We start from the raw sequence: 24,100 nt of genomic DNA on the forward strand, positions 1-24,100 counted from the left end.
CTTGTCCAGCCTGGTCCACCCCCATCCCTGACCCTCAGACACGCTGACCTGGACCATGAGAAGATACAAGAAGAGCAGGAGAGGGATCATATTCCCAGAACAAAGTTAGAGAAAATCTTTCAGCAGAGTGTGCAGAAGAGAGACTATGAAAACTAGCAAATGTGTTCACAAATGCAGCAGCTGGAAGGTGACCCCAGCAACATCCATGGTCAACAGGCAGAAAAGAGATGTCAGCTTACCAGGGGATAAGACTCACAATCCAGGGAGAGGACCTTTGCATCCTATGGGAATCCTGTGACTGTGTGAATTCCATGTAGGCTAGAAAGGCGAGAAGGGCGTGGAGTGTGGCTGGGTCTTTGGGTAACCAGCCAGTCCAATTCCAGCAGCTCAGATCCTGAATGCTTGAGAGGGACCTCATGGAGGAGTCAGCACTCACACTATGGAGTGCATAGATATGGTGGGAGGTTCACACACCTAAGCGACTGCAGCACACAGGCACCATGAGCTCATCTTGGGCAACTGGCTCACCTTGGCTCAGAGAATGGCTGAAGCTGAACATGCCAGCAAAACAACCATCCTCTCCCCTTACTGAGGACAGAGGAGGTTCACCACACTCAACTTGGGTGTCACTCTGGATTCTTATCCCACCCACAAATGTTGGCCAGAGTCCTCTCTTCCCAACCAGCACACACTGAATGAATATTCACTGTAAACTTCAGACATTCCACTAAGCCATAGAGGTACATTCCCAAGAATAAAGCCTTCAGAGGAAATACCGACAAGTGTTTCCCCATACACATAAAAAACGAATGTAGAAACACAAGAGACATGAAGACAAGATGACTCCCCAAAAGGAATACTTCAATAGTTGACTGTGGTAATTTCAAAAGAACAACTGTAGGATTACTCTCAAAAACATGGAAAAGCAATTCCAAGAATGAAGGGAATCCACATATGACATGGTTGAAAAATTCTTCAGGAAGCTAGACATAAAGAATTAAATGCTTCAAATAATCAATACAGTGGGAAGCCTCAGCAACAGACTCAGGAGGCAGAAGGAGAAACAGAACCACGGACAGCTCTTCTGAAATGTGTCAGACCAAAAGTAAATACATAAAGAAAAACTTGAAACAAACAAACAAAAAAGGGTTTAGTACCTATAGGACACTATCACATGATCAAACATGCATGTCTTAGGCACACTGCTGAAGGAAAAGCATAGTGACTTAGAAGACATATTCAGTGAAATAATAGGAGACACGTTATGGCGGTTGATCAAAAACTTAGTTACATACTATCTGGCCCTATCTATCGGCTTTGAGTAGTATAAAAGTTTTCATATTAATGTTTCCAAACCATGAACATGGAAGACTTTTTCATTTTTGTTTTCTATTTCTTTCCTTTATGTTTTCTAATTTTCACTGTGGAGATCTTTCACATCCTTGGCTACATTTATCCCAAGTATTGTGGCAGGGTAGGCTACTTCAGGGTCACAAGCTTGGAAACCCCCCCCCACCACCACCTAGGTGTTCCCTCCTGCCCACCTGTGATGCTCACCTACATCACCTGGAACCTGAGAGGGGGCAGCACTGCATTGTGCAACCACTCCCCTCGCAAGCCCCTATAAAAGCCCATGAAAGGAAGGGGCTCCCTCTCTTGGTCCTGTGCTTCTGTTGTTCTGGCACTCTGTTGGCCAGGACAGACTCTGGGGACAGGTATCCCATGAGCATGGCCCCTGTGTGTCTGTATTCCTCACCCTCTGTCCTCTGCTTAGGTGGGACGGTGAAGATGCTAATGCTAAGATGCTTTGTATTTCTAATGTGTGTGCTTTCAGAGTTCCAGGAGATGTGAGGCCTAGCAGTAATGGAATGTGGGCAGAGAAGACAATGAAAGGTGAATGTCTGCAGCTTTGTAAGTGTGCCCAGATTGTTCACCATATATCTCTTAGGATAACTTATATTGTTGGGGAAACTGGGACATAGGTCTTTAGCTTAACTGATAGACTTCAGGGTAATGACCATTTGTTCCTCTTGGGGTTTCAATTGACTGGATTGCTATATGGACTTGGGATTTGCTATTTCTAGTGGGCCCTGTTATCACCAAGCTTGGTTAATAAAGACTCCTTAATAAACCTTATACTTGCCTGGCGTGATCTTGCTTGCACCCCACAGTAGTATGTGAATTTGGGGGTAGCTATTATGATTAGTACTGATCTTACAAATTCTTTCTCAGCCACGGCATTTGCATGCAAATGCTATTGACTGGACCAGGCATGATAGCTCAACTCATTAATCCCAACCCTGCAAGTGCTGGAATCCCATATGGGCACGGGTTCCTGTCCCAGGTACTCCACTTCCCATCCAGCTCCCTGCTTGTGGCCTGAGAAAGCAACAGAGGATGGTCCAAAGCCCAAGGAACCTGCACCCATGTAGGTGGCATCTCCAAGTGAAGTCTTAATCACCATGTCAAAGCCTGCCCCTTCATAGTGGTTTTGATTGCCACTCCCCTAGTGCCGACTGATGCGAAGCATCTTTTTGTTGAGTCTTTATTAATCATGTGTGTATTTTCTTGGGAGAAATGCCTATTCGCCCACTTTTGAACTGCACTGTCTTTTTATCACTGACTCATAGATATTGTTCATTAAAAAAAACTCTTACTTATAAATAATTTCAGACTTTTAAAAACTACTTACATATTTGTTTGAGGGGTGGGGATGGAGGGAGGACTGAAGGCAAGAGGGAGAGTACTCCCACTTACCTACTCACTGACCAAATGTCTTCAATAGCTTTACCTGGGGTGTTGGGGGGGTGGGGGCGGAGCCCAGAGCCAAGAACTCGATCCAGATCACCCTTGGAAAGGGCAGGAGCTCAATGACCTGAACCTCCCAGGGAGTGCAGCCAGCAGACTGCTGGAGGTGGAAGGAGGAGCCAGGAGACCAGGTACAGTCTTAACTGCCAGATCAAAGTACACCTTCATTTTACAGTTTAAGAAACCTTGAAGAGTCTGGTGCCGTAGTCTACTGGATAAAGTCCTCCCCTTGCATGCACTGGGATGCCCGTATGGGCAACAGTTAGTGCCCCACTGCCCCACTGCCCTTTCGGTTCCCTGCTTGGGGCCTGGGAAAGCAGTAGAGGATGGCCCAAAGCCTGGGGCCCTACACCTGCATGGGATACCGGGAAAAAGCTCCTGGGTTCCAATCGGCTCAGCTCCGGCTGCTGGGCCAGTTAAGGAGTAAACCAGCGATGGAAGATCTTTCTGTCTCTCCTTCCCTCTGTAAGTCTGACTTTGCAATAAAAAATAATTAAACCTTAAAAAAAAAAGAATTCTTGAAAAGCAGTCTGTGTATCTCTCATGCATATTTCCTAAGTGTTAACACTTCACAACTCTTGCTCTAGCCATTCAATTTCGTCCCTAAAACTTCTGAGAATAAGCTGCAAAGATGCCCCTTTTCTTCTAAATACGTCTCTACTTCCAAAAACACAAGACCTTGTTTTACTTAAACAGTTTGCCGTTAAAACCAGGAGACAACACCAGCAGCTAACGCAGAGATCTGGTTCAAATTCCATGGATCACTCTACTAACGTCCTTTATCCAATCTAGGCTTTTCAGGCCGCGTTGACCTATTTCTTACCTTCTCAGGGTACGGCAGGGACTCCCAGACTCGTGTGCATGGGAAGACCACCTGGGCAGCTGTTACAGCTTCCTAAACCAGGTTATGGACGATGTTCTTGGGAGCCCCCAGTGGCAACTGCGAAAGGAATTCCACCTGCCGCTTTTCCCCTCTGGAATGTTCCCTGTAGGACCAGCAGGCAGGGGTGGCAAGCGTCTGCCAGGCTCCCTCCCTCACTAAGCGAACCAACAGGCTCTCCTTGCTCCAGGACACTCTGCCCAGGAGGCCGTCGGATTCAGAGGAGGCGAGTTCTCCCCTCATGGTTCCCTTTTTTCCTTCAAGGCCTGGCACACGTTAGGAACGGAGCCAGCGTGTGACTGGACTTTCAGCCACTCATGCTCGGACGCCTGTAGGCACTGAGGCACGAAGCGCCTCGCCGTCTGAAGCACACAGCACGGCAGCGACCCCAGGGCCTGGGCGTGCCGGGCCTGCCGCCTTCCTCGGGCCTTCCGCCCGCCCCTCAGGGCGCCCCAAGTCGGGGAGCAACTCGGGCCACGTGTTCCGGCGGGGCCTGCGCGTGCGCGAGGCGCTAGTCCGCGGCCCCGGCCGGCCTTCCCGCGGCGGCCCGGCCTCCCGCGCTGACCCGCGGCGCCGCCCCCTGACCCCCGCCGCTCCTCCCACCGCGGCCGCCCGCTCCGGCAGCTCGTGGGGCGCCCATTCGGCGGCATGGAGGACGGGCGGCCGAGCGGCCTGGGGCGCGCCTTGTGCGTGCTGACCGGGGCCTCCCGCGGCTTCGGCCGCGCGCTGGCCCCGCTCTTGGCCCCGCTCCTGGCGCCGGGCTCCCTGCTGGTCTTAAACGCCCGCAGCGACGAGGCGCTGCGGCAGCTGGAGGCCGAACTGGGCGCGGGGCAGCCCGGCCTGCGCGTGGTGCGAGTGCCCGCCGACCTGGGCGCCGAGGCCGGCCTGCAGCAGCTGCTCGCCGCCCTCCGCGAGCTCCCCAGGCCCGAGGGGCTGCGGCGGCTGCTGCTTATCAACAACACGGGTAAAACATGCGGGGACGTGGAGCGCGGTCTCGGGGACGCGGGGGGCGGCGCCCAGGGAGTCCAGGCAGACGCAGTCCTAGAGCTGCGGAAGGAAGGCCCGTGCCGTCGGGGCGACCCCTGCCCCGGACGGTTTAATCAGCGGTTTTTCCAAGTCACCATAGAATCTTCCGGCCTGTCTGCACAGCGCCCTCTGGCGGAGGCCTGCGTCGGCGTGTGCGGTTCTCCAAGCGGGAGTGAATCCACACGGCCTCCCCAAAGCACGTGGGGAACCTCCACAGCCTGCTGCTTGGCATGGGTGGGTTCCCCTGGTCTAGGACAGGGGGTTCGAGAAAAGTGCCCACAGAAGCTCTGGGCAGATTTTTCCTGTAGGCCTAGCTGACATCAGGGGAGTATCTGGAGAAATTTTAAAGCATCAGAAGCCACCACCTGCCCTGGGTTATTCCCAAATTGTGCTTTTTCAGGCACTCTTGGGGATGTGTCTAAAAGCTTCGTGAACCTGAATGATCCAGCTGAAGTGAACAGCTACTGGGCCCTGAACTTGACCTCCACGCTGTGCCTGACCACCTGCATCCTGAAGGCGTTTCCGGCCAGTCCCAACCTCAGCAGGACGGTGGTGAACATCTCATCGCTGTGTGCCCTGCAGCCCTTCAAGGGCTGGGCCCTGTACTGTGCCGGGAAGGCTGCCCGGGACATGATGTTCCAGGTGCTGGCTGCCGAGGAGCCCAGTGTCCGGGTGCTGAGCTACGCCCCAGGTAGGTGGCAAGTTCCACCATTCCTGATCCTCACACCTGCCCCAGGGGCTCAGTCTGCCCTGAATATGTTGTCTCCTTAGAAGACAGACTCACTCCATGGACACTGGTAAAGAACAGCCAGGCCTTGCCAAATGCAGATCTCCCAGACTGAGCTGTGTTGGGACACAAGGGGGGATGCTGGGCCATGACCTAGTGACTGAATCCTTGCCTTGGATGCACTGGGATCCCATTTGGGCACCGGTTTGTGTCCCAGCTGCTCCACTTCGTTCAACTCCCTGCTTGTGGCCTGGGAAAGCAGAGGAGGATGGTCCGAAGCCTTAGGACCCTGCACCTGCATGGGAGACCCAGACGAGGTTCCTGGCTTCTAACTTAAGATTGGTTTAGCTCCAGTCATTGCAGCCACTTGGGAAGTATAGCAGTGGATGGAGGCTCTTTCTCTATATATCTCTTCTCTTTGTATATCTGCCTTTCCAATAAAAAATGAATCTTTTAAGAGGGAGGCAGGCAAGGAAGTCCTGTGACACCTGCTCTGGTTACCTGGCTGCTGCCCACCTTACCGTGACCCCGCGGGGCCCCACCCCTAACAGTGAGGCTTCTGTTGTAGGCTCAAGGCTACTGCAGTGGGAAGGTGGCTGCCTAGGGTGCCTGAGTTTCTTGGAGGTCCAGTGCTCTGTACCTGTTGGGAATGGGGGCAGAATCCCAGAGACATCCCAGAGACATCCAGGTGCAGTGGCCAGCCTGAAGTCCAGATGCAACAGACCCCAGATCCCACCAGGTTTCCAAGCTCTTGTTCAGTGCTGGGTCCACTGCCTCATGTTTTCTAGGCCTCGGTGCCTCACAATACACACACACACACACACACTACACCAGCATGCACTTGTTACCCCCCACACACACCCCCTGCAAGCTCAGCCAGAACTCAGACAACAGTGACTAAATGTCAGCCACAGCCAGGGAGAAGAACAGATTCTGGAATGCCCCAGAGGCTAGGTGAGATCTTGGGAGGCTGCCTTGGAGCGGGATGGAGGAGCTGAGATTGTGGCCAGGGAGCCCTAGTGCTCAAAGGCACTGAAATGTCTGGTCTTGGCCTGGGGAAGAATGCTTTAACAGGTGTCCCAGCCTAGGATGGGCTGTTGGAAAGGTGGCAAGAGCCCTGTTTTCAGGCTGCACTGGGGTTGAAGGTGATTCTCCTTCCATGAGGTTCTATGATTTTCTGCCCCCAGGGACCACGCACTCCAAATTCTGGGAGGATGTCATTCCTAGACAGAGATTACACAGTACATGTTAGAGCTTGGGAAGGAGGGATTGCCCTTGGGTGGGAGTAGCTGCACCCCCTTGGGTGAGTTGTAGCCCTTGAGGGCTGCTTGGAGGCTAGCAGGTAGAAGGCACTCCCCATAAATGCAGGTCATGGTAGGTAAGCTGTTCAGGGAGCATCAAGCCTTTCCGTTTGCCTAGAGGCTAGGAGCTAGGGGGAACCCTGAGTAGGTGGTCAGGAGGTGAAACAGTTGGTCGAAGGGTCTGGTCTTCCAAGCCGGAGGGCCCTCCCTGGTGCCTGGTTGGCAGAGGGGGTGGGGAGGGGCATGGCACAGGTTTTGAGAACTTCTGTGATCTGGAGGGACATGCTCACTGGAATTTGGAATTTTATCCTGAAAGTCGGCAGCAACAGAATGGAGACCTTTGTGACCATGACCACACATGCCACTTAACCCCCAGCCTCACCCCTGACAAACATACACGCCCACTCTGGGAACCATGCCTCGGTAAGCCCCCACCTCCACCTGTGTTTCCTCCCCATAGGTCCCCTGGACACAGACATGCAGCAGTTGGCACGGGAAACCTCCGTGGACCCAGACTTACGCAAGAGGCTGCAGGAGCTGAAGGCCAGAGGGGAGCTCGTGGACTGCAAGGAATCAGCCCAGAGGCTGCTGAGCCTGCTGCAGAAGGATACGTTCAAGTCTGGAGCCCACGTGGACTTCTACGACAAATGAATCCATGTCCTGAGCCTCCCTGGGTTTGGGCACACCCACAGGCCTCGTGGCTCCCCCTGTCCTGCCACACTGCCCTGCACCCCTGCCTTGCCAGAGGAGCTCTCATGCCTCCCGTCCTGCACCCAGAGACAGTAGTCTAAGAGAGCCCTGGCATGGCTGGCGTCACCAGCTGTCAGGAGTCTGCACAGGAAGCTCCTGCAGGAGTCTTCAGAGAGCAGTCACACATGTTGGTGTCCCCTGTCCCCAGGAACAGACTTTTAGGGAAAGAAGCTGAGACACTACACCAAGGAGGTTGGGACAACTGCCCATGGTCAGTTCCTGGGGAGCCATCTGAAGTCACATGGGGGTCCAAGTCAGTGCACAGATGGCACAGGTGCCAGCTCTCGTGGATGCCCGCTGCTCAGGGCAGTAGGACCAGGACCTCCTCTTGAATGTCACGTGCTTGTTCTGGTGCCTCCTCCCTCCGGAATAGACCAGCCCTTGCCCAGGTTGAGAGTCTGTATCTCCAACTAAGGCAGATGGAAATAAAATACAGATCACCCTCCCTGCCGCCTGCTTACTCCTCTGACATAGGACCGGGACTGACCCCCCTGAGGCAGTGAACCCCAACCCTTCCTTCCCAGGCAGTTCTCCCCATGCTGTCTGCCTCTCTCTCACACACACACCCAGCACAAGGCTAGACAGCAACCTGAAACGGGCTGACCCAGATGCCCATTCCCTCACCCTTGTGTGCCCACTGTGCTCCCACTAGTGGCTGCCCTTTCCTCGCCTTGACCTGTTTGAAGGGCGCTCATCCTTCTCACCTTTGGAACCTGGGGCCTTTCTATAGTTCTTGCATTCCCAGTTCTACACTTACACAGCAGTGCCTGGGCAGATTCCAGCTCCTATTGAGGGCCTTTGGGGCATTGTTTTTAGCCCAAGGCCCTCATCCTCAGTGGGGTGGGTTTGGGACCTGCCTGCCTTTGGTGGAGGTGGGAAAGGTGCAGAAAGAAGGCCCTGAGAGATGGAGTACAGCCACTACTGATGCTTGGGTCAGTCTGTCTGCCTGGGAATGCTGGGAGCTACATGGTGCGCAACCAGCCACTGGCCCCTTGTGTAGCAGGAGGGAGCAGGTCTCCCGCCTGTTGCCCTCAGTGAGCAGCAGAGGGCGCACTGAGGCCGTACCTCTGAAAACCCTTAGGTTGCCCAAGCTGCAGAGCGGGCAGGGACTCGCCCTGCCCAGAGCCAGAGGCGCTGACCAGCTGCTGCTCTGAGCCTACTTCCTTCTCTAAAACCAAGAATGATAAAGCCCCCTCCCTCGAAGGGCCAATGTTAGCTTTGAGCGACCTGAGTTTTGCACGTTCCCAGCCCCATGCCGGTGTGGGATGTGCCCCCCACCCTTGCCCCAGGTGCTAAAAGCATCCACTGGCTCTCAATGGCCAGCCTCCTAGCTTCCTGGGACCCTGTCTGCCAGCCTGCCCTTGTCCTGGCAGCCCAGATACTGGCCATTTGCTGGACTGGAGCAGGAATTTCCCTCTGCGTTGTGGGAGTTCCAGGCCATCTCGGCGGCACTTGGATTTACAGTCAGCAGTGTCAAGCTTCGGAGTCAGGAGCCCTAGGTCGCACTTGGGTATCTGTGACCAGAGGGTCTGGGGCAGAGCTCCGCTATGCACGCCGGCACATACACACACACACACACACACACACAAACACACGGCTTCTGTTTGCTCAGCGCAAATGAATTTAAGCTCTTTTCCTGAAAACCTTCCTCTAAGCTGTTCTAGATGTGATCAAGGTGCGTGGACTAGCCAGGGCTCCTGGCTCCCGGTGCTAGCCCGGCGCCTGGCGGACAATCCCACCAGTGGTTCTGTCCTCCAAACCAGTGGTGGTCAGGCCTTAGAAAGGAGTACCACTTGTGCCCACAAGGGGGCGAGGCCCTCCCACGCCTGACACCTGTCTTCTGCACCAGGATTAAAGAACCTTGGAAGTGCCCTGTTAGGCCTGTCTCCCCTGCAGTTCAGGATTCTGGACTCAGGCACTCCTTGGGAACTGGATGGGGGTCCAAAAGGACAGCCCTCCCCCCAAGACTCCTCAGTGACCCACCATCTCCCCCACAAGGATTTCCCAGGTTCTGCTCCAGCCCTTGACTCAGCCTGCCAAAGTCCCCCCATCAGCCTGGCAGGTGCACCCCCAGGTGGGGCACACTGGGAATATGGAGGGTGATGCCCATGGTCTTGGCCACCACACGTGAACACACGTGGGCACACATGAATACACAGATGCCTGCACATGCCCAGAGCCCAGCTGCCAGACAAGCAGAACCACAAATAAGCCAAAAGGCAAACAGGGCTTCCCTTTGTCTTGGGTGTGAAACAGCAGGGCATTTTCTGGGTCTGTGTTTGACACCTCTGAGAGCTGGGGGCCAGCAGCTGGCCTGTAACGAGCAAGGCAGTGAAAGGACTCTTCGAGGCCCACCCCCAGGGAGCTGCACCAGCCCTGTCTGTCCATGAGCATGAGCAGCTGGGACTGGGCTGCCCAGGAGCTCCTCCACCCCCAGTCCTTTGCTTGGCTGTCCCACAGACACACACGCATGCTCCAGCTGAGTCCATTGTTGACCAAACCTAGAGGTGGCAGCAGCCTCCTCCCAGGCCCCAGGCCATGCTCCTTTCCAGCACCTGCTGGTGAGTCACAGAGGGAGGTCCTTCCCACAGAGCATGGTCTCACAGGCCGACACACACAGAACAAGTATGCCTGGTCTGCATGCATATGTCCTCTCACCCCCAGGGCTGCCACATGGTAACCAAGTGAGCTACAAGCTCCTCTACTTGCCCCAGGGCTGAAGCCTCCTGGGTCCTCCAGAGCAGGAGGGAAGTGCTCTAGAAACCCCTGCCAGGATGTTAGCTGAGGCCACTGCAGGCCCACTGGGGGCAGGCTGGAGAGAGCCGAGAGCCGTCCTGGTGCCAGCTGCCCAGCCCCAGGGGAACAACTGCTGCTTGCCAGCAAGGCTGCCTCTCGCCCCTGGGTCTCACCTCAGCTCTGCTGAGACCAGCAATGGTGGCTAACTTACCCTCCCCAAGCTCCAGCTGGGTTCCAAGGATCTAAGGCTGTGTGTATTTCACAGCCTGCCGCCAGGCCCAGCTGCAGAGAGTTGGATGAACCAGTGAATGGGATGGCTCTGGGGGAATATTTGAAAAATTCCAGGAGACAGGCCTCTGTACCTGGCCCTGCCCAGCCCTGTCATCACTTGGGGAGTTTAAAGACATCACTTTCGTTGCCCCTGCTTCACTTCCAATGTAGTGGGTCTAGGAGTGTCCCCACGTGGAACAGGGCATCTGGAAGTGAATTATGAGCCTTGAGTTCCTGGCCAGGACTGGCAGAAACCAAAGGAAGCAGCCCCTCTGGGAAGAGCAAGTTCATGAATAGGGATTGGGATCACACTGAAGTCAGAATAAAGGATCAAAATGTGGCCAGGGCCAAGGTCACTGCAAGCTTGCATCTGGGGTCAGCCCACGGCCACAATATTCCACACACAAAAAACCTGGGGAGGCAGAAGAGGTCTCTTGCTTTGAAAATGCTAATTTACCCACAAATGAACGCTCCACTAAGCCAGCCCACTGGGGGAAGAAGGTGACCAAGGCTCTGCCTGATTTCTCTTTTCCCTTTTTCTTTAAAGGTTTATTTATTTACTTACTTTTTATTCAAAAGGCAGAGTTACAGAGAGAGCAGGAGAGACAGAGAGAGAGCTTCCATTTGCTGGTTCATTCCCCACATGGCTGCAATGACCTGGCAGCCAAAGCCCAGGAACCAGGAGCTTCTTCCAGGTTCCCCCATGGGTGCAGAGGTCCAACTACCTGGGCTGTCTTGTGATGCTTTTCCCAGACCATCAGCAAGCAGCCGGATCAGACGTGGAGCATCCGAGTCACAAACTGATGTCCAATGTGGCAGACCGGCTTTACGTGCTACGCTACCGCACCAGCCCCATGCATCATTTTCATCCAGAAAATGGGCCTTCTCTGACAGCTCTCACAGTCTTTGAGGAGGGGAGTGCGAGACAAACAGGAAAGACCCCAAGAGCAAAGCAGGGGATCTGAAGGAGGCAAGTCGCACCGCTCTCCTGGAGCATCCAGTAAACTGAAACGGACATGGCAGGGGTCAAAGACAGGTGGGGCAGGGCCATAAGAGAAGAAGATAGAGACAAGGAGAGACACAGGAAGGAAGGAAGGAAGGAAGGAAGGAAGGAAGGAAGGAAGGAAGGAAGGAAGGAAGGAAGGAAGGAAGGAAGGAAGGAAGGAAGGATATGTAGTAGGATGGGTTTAGAGGGAAGGAGAGAAGGTGAGAGAAGCCACACAGCCTCACAAGCTCACACACACTCATACCCCTTTCTCTCTCCCTCTCTCTCTCTCTCTCTCACACACACACACACACGGCTTGTGCTCACGCAGCCGCCCAGAGCCTTGCTGGAAATCATCCCATTCGCGATGCCGGCCTCAGCTGCACAGGCAGTGCCGAGCTGTTACCTTCCACATCTGTCAGCTCCAAATGTGGAAGCTGCCACTGGGCGGTGCATGTGTGGGAGTGGGGGAGCCTGCGTGTGTGCCTCTTCCTCCAGCAAGTTCTGAGGCCGTGGTCAGCACAGGGAGATCCCCAAGGACCCTGAGGCTCTCTTCAAAGTTCAGGCCACAGCATCTGCGCAGGCCAGGTCCTAAGGGTCACCCAGGTTCAGGAGCTGGCCCACTAGCCTTGACTGCCATGACCTGACTTGGTTACTTCGAGCCAGGGGATCCTAGGCAGTTGTATCTCTCTGGAGTAGCTGGTTCTCCTCTCTGGTCAGGTGGGAGGGCAGATATCATTGCCACTAACATCCAAGATTCAGAGTGGCAAACACCAATTCTGATGTGGCTTTGTTACTTCTGGGATGCTGGGATTCTTTTCATCCTATTTAGCATTGCTGGAATGTCCTCCCTGTGTCCAACTGCAACTTCCAAGGATACAGCAGATTCCAGAGCACTCTGGGGGCCTGGAGACATTGGCCTCCTCCAACCTGAGCATGAGCATTGGGCCCCAAGTCCGGTCCACACAAGGCCAGGAGCTGCAAGGGTTAAGGAGGCTGGCACAAAGCCTGGGGCAAATGACAGCACTTCACTCTTCTTAGAAGGGTCCCCAGATGGAACAGACTAGGGAGGATGGCTCCCTGCTGACCCTCTCTGGTTTCAGCCCACCCCCGACTCCCCAGATGTCAGCCTGGACCTTCTCTTTTGGGGTTTGCCTTCCCTCCTGCTGTGACCCACTCTGGGCACCGAGGGGCTTTTTAGCAGTGAGGAGGAAACCCTGGAGACACCAGGTAAGGAGGGAGCTGTTCACCCCAAAGAAGGCAGGAGAAGGGCCCTGGCCAAAGGGGTGGAGCCCCTGTGTCATGCTCCTCCCAGGCCCGTCCAGAGTGAGCGTCCCCAACCCCCAGGTTCTGTCAAGAAATGGGCACAGGTGCCTTCCATCCACAACACAGGCCAGCATCCTCAGCCCCTACCTGGCCTTGGCAGAGCCCCCTGCACCCCAGGTGCTCTCATTTCCCAACCCTGTAGCCCCAAAGTGGAGACAAGCAGGCTTCGGAGGCTCCTGGTGCCACAGACCAGACGCCATCCATGTTGTGTGTGTGCACACAGATGTGTGTGAACCACAGGAACCAGGTTCGGCCCCAGCTCTGTGTGTGTGTGTGTGTGTGACTTTGTCACCTTAATATTATCTAATGGGGAGGTGGGGAATGGTGCCATGCTATAGTAGGCTAAGCCTCCGCCTGTAGCACCAAAATCCCACATGAGTGATGGTTCTTGTCCTGGTTGTTCCACTTCCTTTCCAGTTCCCTGCTTATGGCCTGAGAAACCAGTGGAGGATGGCTCAAGTCCTTGGACCCCTGCATCCACTTATAAGACCCAGAAAAAGCTCCTGGCTCCTGGCTTTGGATTGGCTCAGCTCCAGCAGTTGCAGCCATTTGGGAAGTGAACCAGTAAATTGAAGATCTTTCTCTCTCTGACTTTCAAATAAAAATAAAATAATCTTTGTAAAAATATTATCACGTGGGGGCTCCAACATTTAGCTTTGCTTGTGCCTGGGGGAGTGTAATTGTGTGTGTACCTGTGTATACATGATCTGACATAAAACTTGCCAGACAGCAGTATATGTATGTGTGTGCAAGTGTAGGTGTGCAACTGCTAAACCCATATCCAGCAGTCTGCTGTGTGAATGTGCATGTAACTTTGAAAATGACTGTGAAGACATGTCAGCATGTGTGTTTCAGTAATACTGGGTTTGTGTTCAAATTCCCAGTCCATACAACATTGCACAGGTATGTGTGAGTGCGTATAATCCCAGGCCATTTCTGGGGGGGTCATACTTGGATCATAGCGCATCGCGCATTGTGCACATGGAACAGGGCACTCCCTTGCAAAAGAGGGCTTGAGGTTTAACCTGTGTGTGTGTACACGTGTACACACATGTGTCAGTGTGCTTCTGACACAGGGCAGTGTTCCTGGAAAAGTGATTATGTTCAGGCCTACAACTGCCGCCACCTTTAAGGCATGTCCAGTGAGAGGGAAATGGTGAGGTGTGTCTGTTAAACATGGAACAGAACAGCAACAAAATGCCAGGCCCCGCAGTGGCAGCAGCAGATCACACAAGTTCCTCTCTCTCTCCCTCCTTCCTCCCGCTCTCTCTCCTCGCTCCCTTTGCAGCAGCGTCTCAGCCCCTCTCTGGCGTTGTTCCCTCACACCTAAGCCCAATGGTGTTTTGCAGGCTTTCAGCTGTTACCTCAGTCCCTCCTCGCCTCATTCCCGATTCACTCCGTTGCTATAGGTATGTTTGAAACCCCAGCGTGGTAGATTTTAATTAGTCTTCCTACAGATGGCCAATTAACATTCATTACTTTTGCCTTGAGCGATTAATTATGAGTTTGGATAGAAAAGGAGAGAAGAGGAGAGGAAGATGGGCAGGTGAATGAAAGGAGAAAAGAGAAGAGGGTTTGATTGGAAGTTTGGAATTTTTTAGAGTGGGCTGTGGGGGGAGAGGGTGGGAAAGAGGCAGTTGAATCCCCTGGTTGCCAGCGGCCCCCCTCGGCCTGCAGCTGCTGGGGCCCCTAATCGGCTTGGCTGGCCCAGCCTTGTAGGAAAACAGAGCTCACATCCTCATGTGGGAGTGGGCAGGCCCTCGGTGTTCCCTGACCCTGGCCCTTTCATGATGCCGGCTTCTTATTTCTTGTGCCAGGGATGGGGGGTGGGGAACTGCGCCAGGACCCGCCCCCGATGCCACAAATAACCCAGAGACAGAGCTGCTGGCTGGAAGGGGGGTAGCTTGTTGACCAGGTGAGGAAACTGAGGCCCAGGCTGTCCCTGCCCCCTTTCTGCCCCAGTAAAGGTGGGGGCAACCCCATTTGCAACCTTCCATCAGTGTGCCCCTAATGGCCTCATGCTCATGTAATTCTCTTGCACCATGCACTGAGGAGTTGCAACCCAGTTTGCTAACCCTAAGTTCCTCCTGGACATGGAGGATAGAGGTCAAAATGCAAACTGTTGTTATTATTATTATTATATTTGAAAGGCAGAGAAAGAGAAGCACAGAGATTTTCCAGGCACTGATTCACTCCTCGACGTGTCCACAACAACCAGGGCTGGGCCAGGCTGAAGTCAAAAACCTAGAACTCAACCTGGGTCTCCCCACACAGGTAGCAGCGACCCCGAGAACTTGAGCCACCACCTGCTGCCTTGTAAGGTGCACATTAGCAGGAAGCTGGAATTGGGAACAGAGCCAGGGACTTCCACTCAGGTACTCTGACACAGGCATCATCTCAAGAGACAGTGTAACCCCTCGGTGCTCATGGTAACATCACAAAGGATGTTCATCTTGCCCTCTATAATTATTTGTGTATTCTACGTTCTCTAGCATGAATGTATTACTTCGTCAACATATAGCATAAACATATGACTAGGTATTACTTTACATCTTGCCAAAATATATTTTGGAAAAATGACAGCTTATGATGCCCATCCCATCGGGTCAAGAGTTTGCACTATTGGAGATCAGTGTCTTCAGAATTTAAAAAGAAAACCCTCAATGAATGTTAGCTATTATTAATAAAAGTACCATTTTCAAATAATGGTATCTGGGTGGTGGGATTTTTCCAGGGGTTATATTTAACGTTTTTTCTTGCTGTATCTTTTGCATAGTGATTGTGCATTACCTTGGTAATAAGATAGTGGAATGTGAGAGAGAGAGAGAAGAAGGAAAGAGGGAGGAAAGGCAGCTGTTACAACTGTGCGGTCTGTGTCCTGGCTGTGCAGGATGGAGGTCCTTCTTTGGCAGATCACTCTTCTCCAGGAGCTTCCCCAACCCCTCTCTTGGTTGCCTTCATCTTCCTCAGGCCTCACACCCTCAGCTCCTTCCTAGGCCCATCATACTTCTCACTTAGCTTATGGGGTTTCTTGTGTTCTGCTCAAGTAGTTTTCTGTCTGGATGCATGGGGAGTAGGGACTGGAGTCCAAGCCCACTCCCAGGGCAGGCCAGGGAAGCTCATAGTCATGTCTCCACTAGCCAGCTTCCCTGCCCCCTCCTCTGCTCCCAGGCACATTCACTTGCTTGCACTTCAGCTTGGTTCCTGAACTTTCCATGAGCATACAGAAGGCCTAGGCCCACATTTGGCTGCACCTTCCCTGCATGTCTCAGTTCACATTTGCTCAGAGTGAGACTCTGACAAGCCAGGGCCTCTCTCTCTGAATCCCCGTAACTGTCCCTTACCATGGATGGGCCCCAGTGGAAAATGTGTCCATTCTTGGTCTGATAAACTTTGGAGGGGTGGGTGGAAGACAACTGTTTCAAGTGAGTCAGACTTGCCTCTCAGGAGGGTCTGCGTGGGTGGAGAAGTGACAAGTAACTCTGATATTGTGCACCTGCCACTGACCCTGAAAACAACCCCTGTCACCCACTCTACACCATTCATCCTATCCTTCCCATGTCCACTTGATTGTTGCATTCCAGCCAACATGTGAGAAGCTAAACTCTGTGAGAAAGGCCACCCACTCTTACCTCAGCACGAGGTCTGACGCTCAGCGCATACTAGGTTCTTGGTATGTGTCTAATGAATGTTGGAGGAGCATGTCCCATCATCACTCCATGCTGTGTATTTAGGAAGGACTTTTGGAGATGCAAAAAGTGAACAAGTTTTGTGGAATCACTTATGAACTCCAGGCTTATCTAGTGACAATCAGAGAGGATCCAAGTGAGTTAAAACTGTCATAGAAGATTTCCCAAAGGAAGAGTCCATGGAGCTCAAGAAGGAGAGCTGAGGCTCTCACTGCAGCAAAACAAAGCTGGGCTTAGCAGCTCCTAGCAACCCCAGGCCAGGATGGAGGATGCTGTGTCCAGGACCTGCATGTGGTATAGCAGAGGGAGCTGCAAGTGGCAGCAGGGTGGGAAGGGCAGGGCAGAGGCAGCGAAACAGAGTTGGGGACAAGATCTGCTGTCAAACCCTAGAGAGCTCGAGACAGAGGAAGGGAGAGAGAGAGAGAGAGAGATAGAGATCTCCAGGTGAGCTACCAGCCAGCTTGTTAAAACATGAGGCAGCTGCCCAGTCTCCAGAACTCCTGGGCTCACCACACCTGAACACGGATGCGCTCATTAAAGGATGCTGGGTACAAAGTTGCTGGGGTTGGGAGCCTGGACTGATGCTGCAGGCAGGGGCAGACACAGGGTTGTCCCCAGGACTGGAGAGGGCTAAGAGAATGGGCACAGAGGAGGCACTGGAAACCCAGACACAATGTGGGAGAAAGGACCCCCTTCTGTGGAGTGAGGTAGAGAGGAGGTAAGGTGGGCCAGAACTGCAGGCATGGGAACAAAGGACAGTGGCTGTCCTGTTCTTTGTGCATCCTGGTCTTGAGGAATTGTTTCCTGAGAGACACAGATGCAGCTGCGCTTGGTGGTCTGAAGACTCCAGCAAGGGTGCTGCCTGGAAGCAGAGACTTGTAAAGGTCTTGAAAATTGAGCTGCGTTGGCATTGGCAAGGAGAAGGCAGATCAGCTGGTGAGCAGGAGCACTGAGTAGGCAATGGCTATGGTGTGGGCACTGGGAGGCCGGCCAGCCAGGTGGTTCCTGGTCTGTTAGGGACAGATGCTAAAGATCCCTGAAGCACAGGGGCCTGGGGAAACTCCATGGAGGCTCCTGCTCAGAGCTACCCTCCGGGGGTGTTGAGGATGCACACTCAGCACCAGATTCTTTCTCACAGTCTCCTGTAGCCACTGGTGGTTGCCATGCTGGTGGCAGACTCAGCCCAAGCAGTCCATAACTCCTCCTCCAGCAGCGTCTTCCACCATCAGCTCAGGCCCACAGGCCACATTGCCTCATTTTCCTCTTATCCCAATCTACTTGCTGGCATGTGGGGAGAACATCAACCGTGGGGGACGTGACAGAACAAGGCAGAAGACCTGCGCTTAGAGTCCTAGGAGCTGCCAGACAGACGTGAGAAGAGCAGCTCCCTGGTCCTGGCTTACAGGACCTTGGTGATGGATGACTGGGAACTGAAGCCAGGATGGCCTCTCTTCAGGGCCTCCTATCCCTAGGCTCACAGTGAGATTCAGCTCTCAGGGGCTCTGGGCATTGTCCCACCTCCCTGATTGGTCACACTTGCTCTCTGGTCCTCTACCCATTATCAAATGTCTCTTTCCTCTGGGTCACTTGGTTCAAATGCCTGAGAAAGAACCTCATGGCTTGAGCCGGGCCCTGAATCAAGTTCACCAGTGAACTGCAGTGGACCACTCCAATGCCATCAGCTATGGTAAGAAGGAAGGTCATGCATTCAACAGGACCATTAGGGGATGTGTAGAGGTACCAGCTGAGCAGACGAACTCAAAGGATTTGCATGCATCTAGTTCTTTCTTCATTTAGCACAAGGTTCCAAGAAAAAAATGCTTCTGAAATTCTTTTCATTGTGCTGATCCTAGTTTTTGAGAAAACCAAGCTCAGTAACTCCACTATGCACTGGAAATAAACATGTATTCTAAATTGTTTTCCTAATAAAGTAGAGGGAAAATGTACCACCTGAGTTACTGTACATGGGGTTTTCTTCAGAAAAGAAATTTTTTTCACTTTGAAGCCTTTGGAGATTACTTATTGGCATAATTTCTCTCTTCTGTCCCAAATGACTTTACATATATATAAATAAAATGCTATATATATATATAAAATGCTTCTCTCAGATGGCATACTAGGAGATAGTATTCAATCTTTGATGACAAAAAGAAAAATGTCTGTAGTTTCAAAGGAGAAGCTCTTTAGGAAACAAAAAATGCCTGCAATGCTTAACCCATTGTTGAAAATGCGTGAAAATGTATAAACACAAGGTGAATATAATTTCAGACACCCGGTCAGCCAAGACCCTCCTGCACCAGCCACCTGTGCACTTGGAGAATCGCTTGATGCAGCTTCCCCTGTCGGAGTGTACCGCAGAGCCCCTCAGTGACAACCACTAATCCAACATGTTTCCAACAACCCCAAAGCGTCCTGTGCGTTATGCCTTCGCTCTGCTTACAAACGTTTTGAAAATTTGCCAGCTTTTCAGAGATGCATGAATAGTGTCATACAAAGAATTGACAGTACTGAGAGCACTCCAGAGTTCTTTCATATACCGACAAACCCCAACACCATTCAATCCCTGAGATGTGCATGACAATGTGTGTATAAAGCTCCTGGCTCGTCCTCCCTAAACTTTATAGCAGCACCGTGAAATCTTCCCGTGGTGTCAGCAGCTCCAGTGTAGACAGAACCATGCATTTGATTAAATCAGCTTCCAGGGGGCATCAGGTGCGAGAGCTCCCCCCTCCCATCCTGTCCTTACTCCCACACCCTTAAGCCCCTGTTTAGTGAAGCCAGGCTTAGATAGTCTCAGACCTTACAGGGGTTGACAGCCAGGTTACATGGCTTCGTGTTACACACCTTTGTGTATCTCAGGAGCAATCCAAAGAAATAATGCTCATCTTTATGTTATCAAAAAAGTTAAATGTTTGCCATGTGCCAAGCACTGTCCTAAGTGCATTGCATGGTAGATTCTAATTTATTTAGTTTTCATTCAGATTGATTTATTTATTTCAGGTAAGTAACTTGACTGGAAGAGGAGCCAATTGCCTGAGTTTCGCAGCACGTTTGCATGATGCATAGAGACCAACTGAAAGCTCCTGGGAGTTCTCCACATTTCCCTTTGATTTCCAACCTGAAGTATTTTTTGCCTTGGTTCACTTGCCTAGATTCCCAAACGTGTGATCAACACAGCTTCCCCAGAAATAAAATATGGTCACCTGTAGATATATTCTGCTTTCATCCGTTGTTTAGATAATCATTAGAAAATGCATATACACTCCAAAACTACACCAATTACAAGTGCATTTCTTATCTTCTCTAGAGTTCTGAAATTTCCAGGAATTTTTCCAAATGATGCTTGCAGCTTCATTTCCTAATTGCCTTAGGAGAACAACTAGAATGAGAAGCATGATCGCATATTGGTTATAATGTTCCCCTCCCATTCATGAAGAATGTAATTACTAAGATTTATTTTTTTCCCTCACTGGTCTTGAACTTTTTACACTTTGAAGGTAATTTGGGACCAATAAAGCCCACTGCTTCCTTTCAAATTTCATACCATGTGCAGAATCTTGTTTTGAAATGTGTTACTCTCTGCACACACCCTCATGTCAAGCCTAATTTACTCCTGATGATGAAATGCTTGATGACTCCTCACTGCTACTCTTGGCATCATCATTTGATGATAAACTCGTGGAAATTTTTGTGAAAAATATAAACTCAAACTTTTGTTTTGACATCACTTTTTAGATTCTATGATTTAAGTATTTACTTAGAATTGCTCAGTGATTATGTTCCATCTCCAAGAAGAGAATGCCAATGACAGATTTTCTAACACTTCTTGTTAAGATGCTTTCCATGTTTTCTCAGTTATTTTCTAACCAGATTAATGTCCCAAAGCAGGGCTCTCAGCCTAGTGTCACATTCCTGCTATCACTCAGAAGCCATGCATTTGCGCTTTTCCCACTGCCTATCGTTTTTATTAAGAAACAATTGTTGGGGCCAGCGCATTGGTTCAACTGCCTAATCTTCTACCTCCAAGCACCAGGATCCCATATGGGCACTGGTTTGTGTTCTGGCTGCTCCAATCCCACCCAGCTCCCTGCTGGTGGCTGGGGAAGCACCAAGGGATGGTCTAAGTGCTTGTACCTCTCTGCATCTGGAAGAAACTCCTGGCTCCAAGCTTCAGATCAGCTTAGCTCTGGCCATTTTGGCCGTTTGGGGAATGAAGCTGCAGACAGAAGATCTTTCTCTCTGTCTCTCCTTTCTGTAAATTTGCCTTTCTTGGGAAAAAAGAAACAGTTGTTATTTCATTTCCTTTCATCTTAGTTTTGCCAATTCTGTTTTTTTCCTTTTAATAATTTGCAAGGAATACCCCATTATTGTTCTTTTGATGGCTTCCCTGTCCATTTTATGGGTACATTTCACTGAAGAGGTAAAACATAGTTAATCAACATCTTTATTTACTTTCCACCAGAAAAAAAAAGTGTGTGCTTTAACTTTGATTGTCATTCACTCCAACCTATATGCAACCATTATTCAATATTCAGTTCTAGATTTTTCATTCTACAGATTGTGCAAGACCAATATGTTCCTCTGCTAACGTTCCTCACCTTTCATCTCAGAGGTCTACAGTGATTTTTCTTCTGCCAGAAATCCCTTTGGCAAGAGTTTGTTGGTAGAAACTTTATTTTTGATTTGCCTGAAAATGTCTTCATCTCACTCTCACCTGAGCAGCAATTCTTGCTAGAAATACAATGCCAGAGGTTGTGAATCGTTTACTCTCTGCTTCAAAGATGTATCCCATTCTGTCCCAGCATCTACTGAGAAAATCGATTCTCAGCTCATGTGTCATCACTTCCCAATTACCCATTTTTTTCTGACTCCTATCAAGATGTCTTTATCTTAAGTGTTCTGTCATCACACTGTTTATGTGTAGATTTATTTACATTGGAATTCACTGGGATTTCCTTCAGCTTGAGATGCTCACATCCTATAGTGGTGTACCTGAGTTTGAGTCCCGGCTCTGCTTCTGATTCTTTCAGGGAAACAGGTGATGACTTGAATGCTTTGGACCTTGCTACCCACAAAGGAGACCCCAAATGACTTCTGGGCTCCTGGCTTCAGCCTGGGCCAGCCCAGCTCAACGTTGGAAGCATTGAGAGAGTGAATCAGTAGGTAGAAGATCTCTCTCTCTCTCTCTCTCTCTCTCTCACTCACTCATTCACTCTATCCCGTCTTTCAGGTAAAATAAAAATGAATAAGTAGAAATTATTCAAAAATTATTTAAAATAAAAATTGATTAGGGCTGGCAGTGTGTGCTGAGTAATGCAAAGGATTTTGGATCAAGGTTTGCACACACACACAAAAAAACTGGTGTGAATGGGCAGCTGGGGAGCACAGCATAACTCCCAGGCAGACAGGAACTGGTCTAGTGTCTTGACACTGACTTGTACCAAAGGGCACTTCTGCGTTATGTGACCCAGATGTCTGCTGGGTGACAGTTCTATCCACGTAATAGCAAGAGCCCGCTAATTTCCTTTCACAGGTGCAAGCCCCTCCAGACTAACTCCTGGCTCCAGCCCAAACCTTCCATGTTCTTGATGTCCTCCCTTCCAGCCCTTTCTCTCACCTCACAGGGTGCAAGAGAGTCAGCATTCGCTGGATGCCTCCAGGGCCAATCCACCTACGTGAACATCTGACTTCCGGAAGCCTGGGAATTTCTGCAAGACTGAAACTCTAAACTGCAAGCACACTCCCACAAAGCAGTCCTGATTTCCAGGGACACAGCAGCCTAGACCCACATATGCTGAACACAGGCACTTCCCTAAATTAAGTTAATCTGCAAAGATAACATCCTGTCATATTGTTAAACGCAGAACACTTCAGCCCAGGATCTCCAATTGCTCCATTTAAGAAAAAAAAAGTCTTTTGTGCATCTTTGCAGAAATAGGGCATCCCTTAAAGTGGTTTATCTTTGGATTTACAAGGCTCCTACTAAATGCTGTTTGCGCCAAGGTGGCACATATTATAATGTAGAGATACACTGGAAGGGGAATACATACCCTTTCCTACCATTTTCGCCTGTTCCTGGGTAGGCTCCAAGTTTAAAGGTCTGAGTTTTCTTTCTCAACCATCAGAGACTGCAGGAAGGAATCTTCCTCCAAAATGAGTCCTCAAATAGCAAGCCCAGCATTAGGCAAGAATTCCCTCTTCCTCCATGGCAAGCTGCACAGGGCAAGAACGTCTCTTCTTTATACTTTTCAGTGGTGAGAACTTGCATCCTCACACTCTCAAAAGAAGCATAACCTTGAATTATGTTTCTCAAATTAACATGTTCAGTCAGGAAAAAAATCTTTAATAAGCATATATTATATGCCAGGCAACTGTGTTTAGTGTTAGAAATATAGCAGTAAACAAAAGATGGGGTTCTCATGAAATTGGCATTCTAGATGGTGCAATTCTAAATTGCACGTTTGAAAATTTTCCTCCTCTCAGAAGTTAGACTGACACATGTTCTGGTGTAATGTTTTTGAACAAGGCTTGGAAGGGAAATGCATAAGACATGTAGAGCAAGCAAGGAGTCCCTGGATGAATGCCCTGCTGGTAGTGGTCTTACTGCAACACAGGTTACTCACAAGGGAGCAGAGGATGAGAGGCTAGAAAGGGAAGGACTCAGGGAGGCTGTCAAATGCCAAAGCTAAGGCATTGGAACTCAACTGGAAACAATGACACAGGCTGGTGCTGTTTGTTGAGCATTTACTAGGTGCTAAGAGCTATACAGGACTCATCTCAATCTAATCCTCTCAACAACTAATAAGTAGGTACTATTACCTCCATTTGCAGATGGAAAACTGAGTTAGAGAGATGGCAAAGAAACCACATCAAGTCTCATAGTTGTGTGACAAAACCAAAGTAGAATTGTGGCGTAGGAAAATCTGATGGTCATGCGTCAGGTGGATTGTAGACAAGAGCAATCACAACTTGTTATCACAGGGGATTCATCGGATACAAGGGAACAGGAGCCTGAGGTAGGCCAGGTCAGAAATCGATGCAAACACTGAGGGGAGGAGCAAGGGCTGCATGTGAGAAAGGAGCTATCCAGCACCAGCTTTGCAGAAGTGGAAGACCAGGAGAGACACGGCCCTGAGTGATGCGGAGCTCAGATTAGGGTATAATGTCAACAGAGGCTGCAAGACCCCAGGAAGGCACCTCCTAATGTTTAAAAGGTTCTGGGGGGAAACAGCACTGACTTGATAAATCCACCAAAATTCTGCTGGCAGAATTGGTGAAAGAAACTCTGGGAGATTATGACAGAGAGAGAGAGAGAGAGAGAGAGAGAGAGAAGGAAATGAGAAGAAGGCCCAGTACAACGAAACGTTTAGCAGAAATCCACTGTCAAAAGAGAAAATGCCCCCAACCCTCCACGAAGGGGCAATACCCAGAGGTCATGGGTCCAGGCAAATACTTTGTTTAGAAAATGAAGAGTTTCCTAAAAGAAAGGGACTTAAAAATTCTCAAACACTGAAGAGCCCACAGGTAATGGTGCCCCAAAAAGATGCAGATGTGGAAATAAGGAATCCTGAGGATGCAGGGAAACTCTCTGACTTGGGGGGG

At 50.8% G+C, this 24,100-nt stretch overlaps 2 protein-coding genes across 2 annotated transcripts in view; one reads left to right on the top strand and one right to left on the bottom strand.

Moving 5' to 3' along the window:
• EXOC6B (exocyst complex component 6B) overlaps positions 1–3,800 on the bottom strand; it is a 584,809-nt gene extending 581,009 nt beyond the window's left edge. The window contains exon 1 of the mRNA XM_058667964.1: positions 3,632–3,800. The gene's annotated coding sequence lies outside the window, so the exon portion shown is untranslated. The remainder of the gene's footprint in view (positions 1–3,631) is intronic.
• Positions 3,801–4,269: 469 nt separating this feature from the next.
• Positions 4,270–7,937, top strand: SPR (sepiapterin reductase). Its single transcript, XM_004582912.4, has 3 exons — positions 4,270–4,652; positions 5,115–5,405; positions 7,203–7,937. The coding sequence occupies exons 1-3, from the start codon at positions 4,337–4,339 to the stop codon at positions 7,391–7,393; spliced, it is 798 nt and encodes a 265-aa protein (XP_004582969.2). The 5' UTR covers positions 4,270–4,336; the 3' UTR covers positions 7,394–7,937.
• Positions 7,938–24,100: the final 16,163 nt, after the last annotated feature.

The sequence above is a fragment of the Ochotona princeps genome, chromosome 8 (assembly GCF_030435755.1).
Source record: "Ochotona princeps isolate mOchPri1 chromosome 8, mOchPri1.hap1, whole genome shotgun sequence".
NCBI lineage: Eukaryota > Metazoa > Chordata > Mammalia > Lagomorpha > Ochotonidae > Ochotona > Ochotona princeps.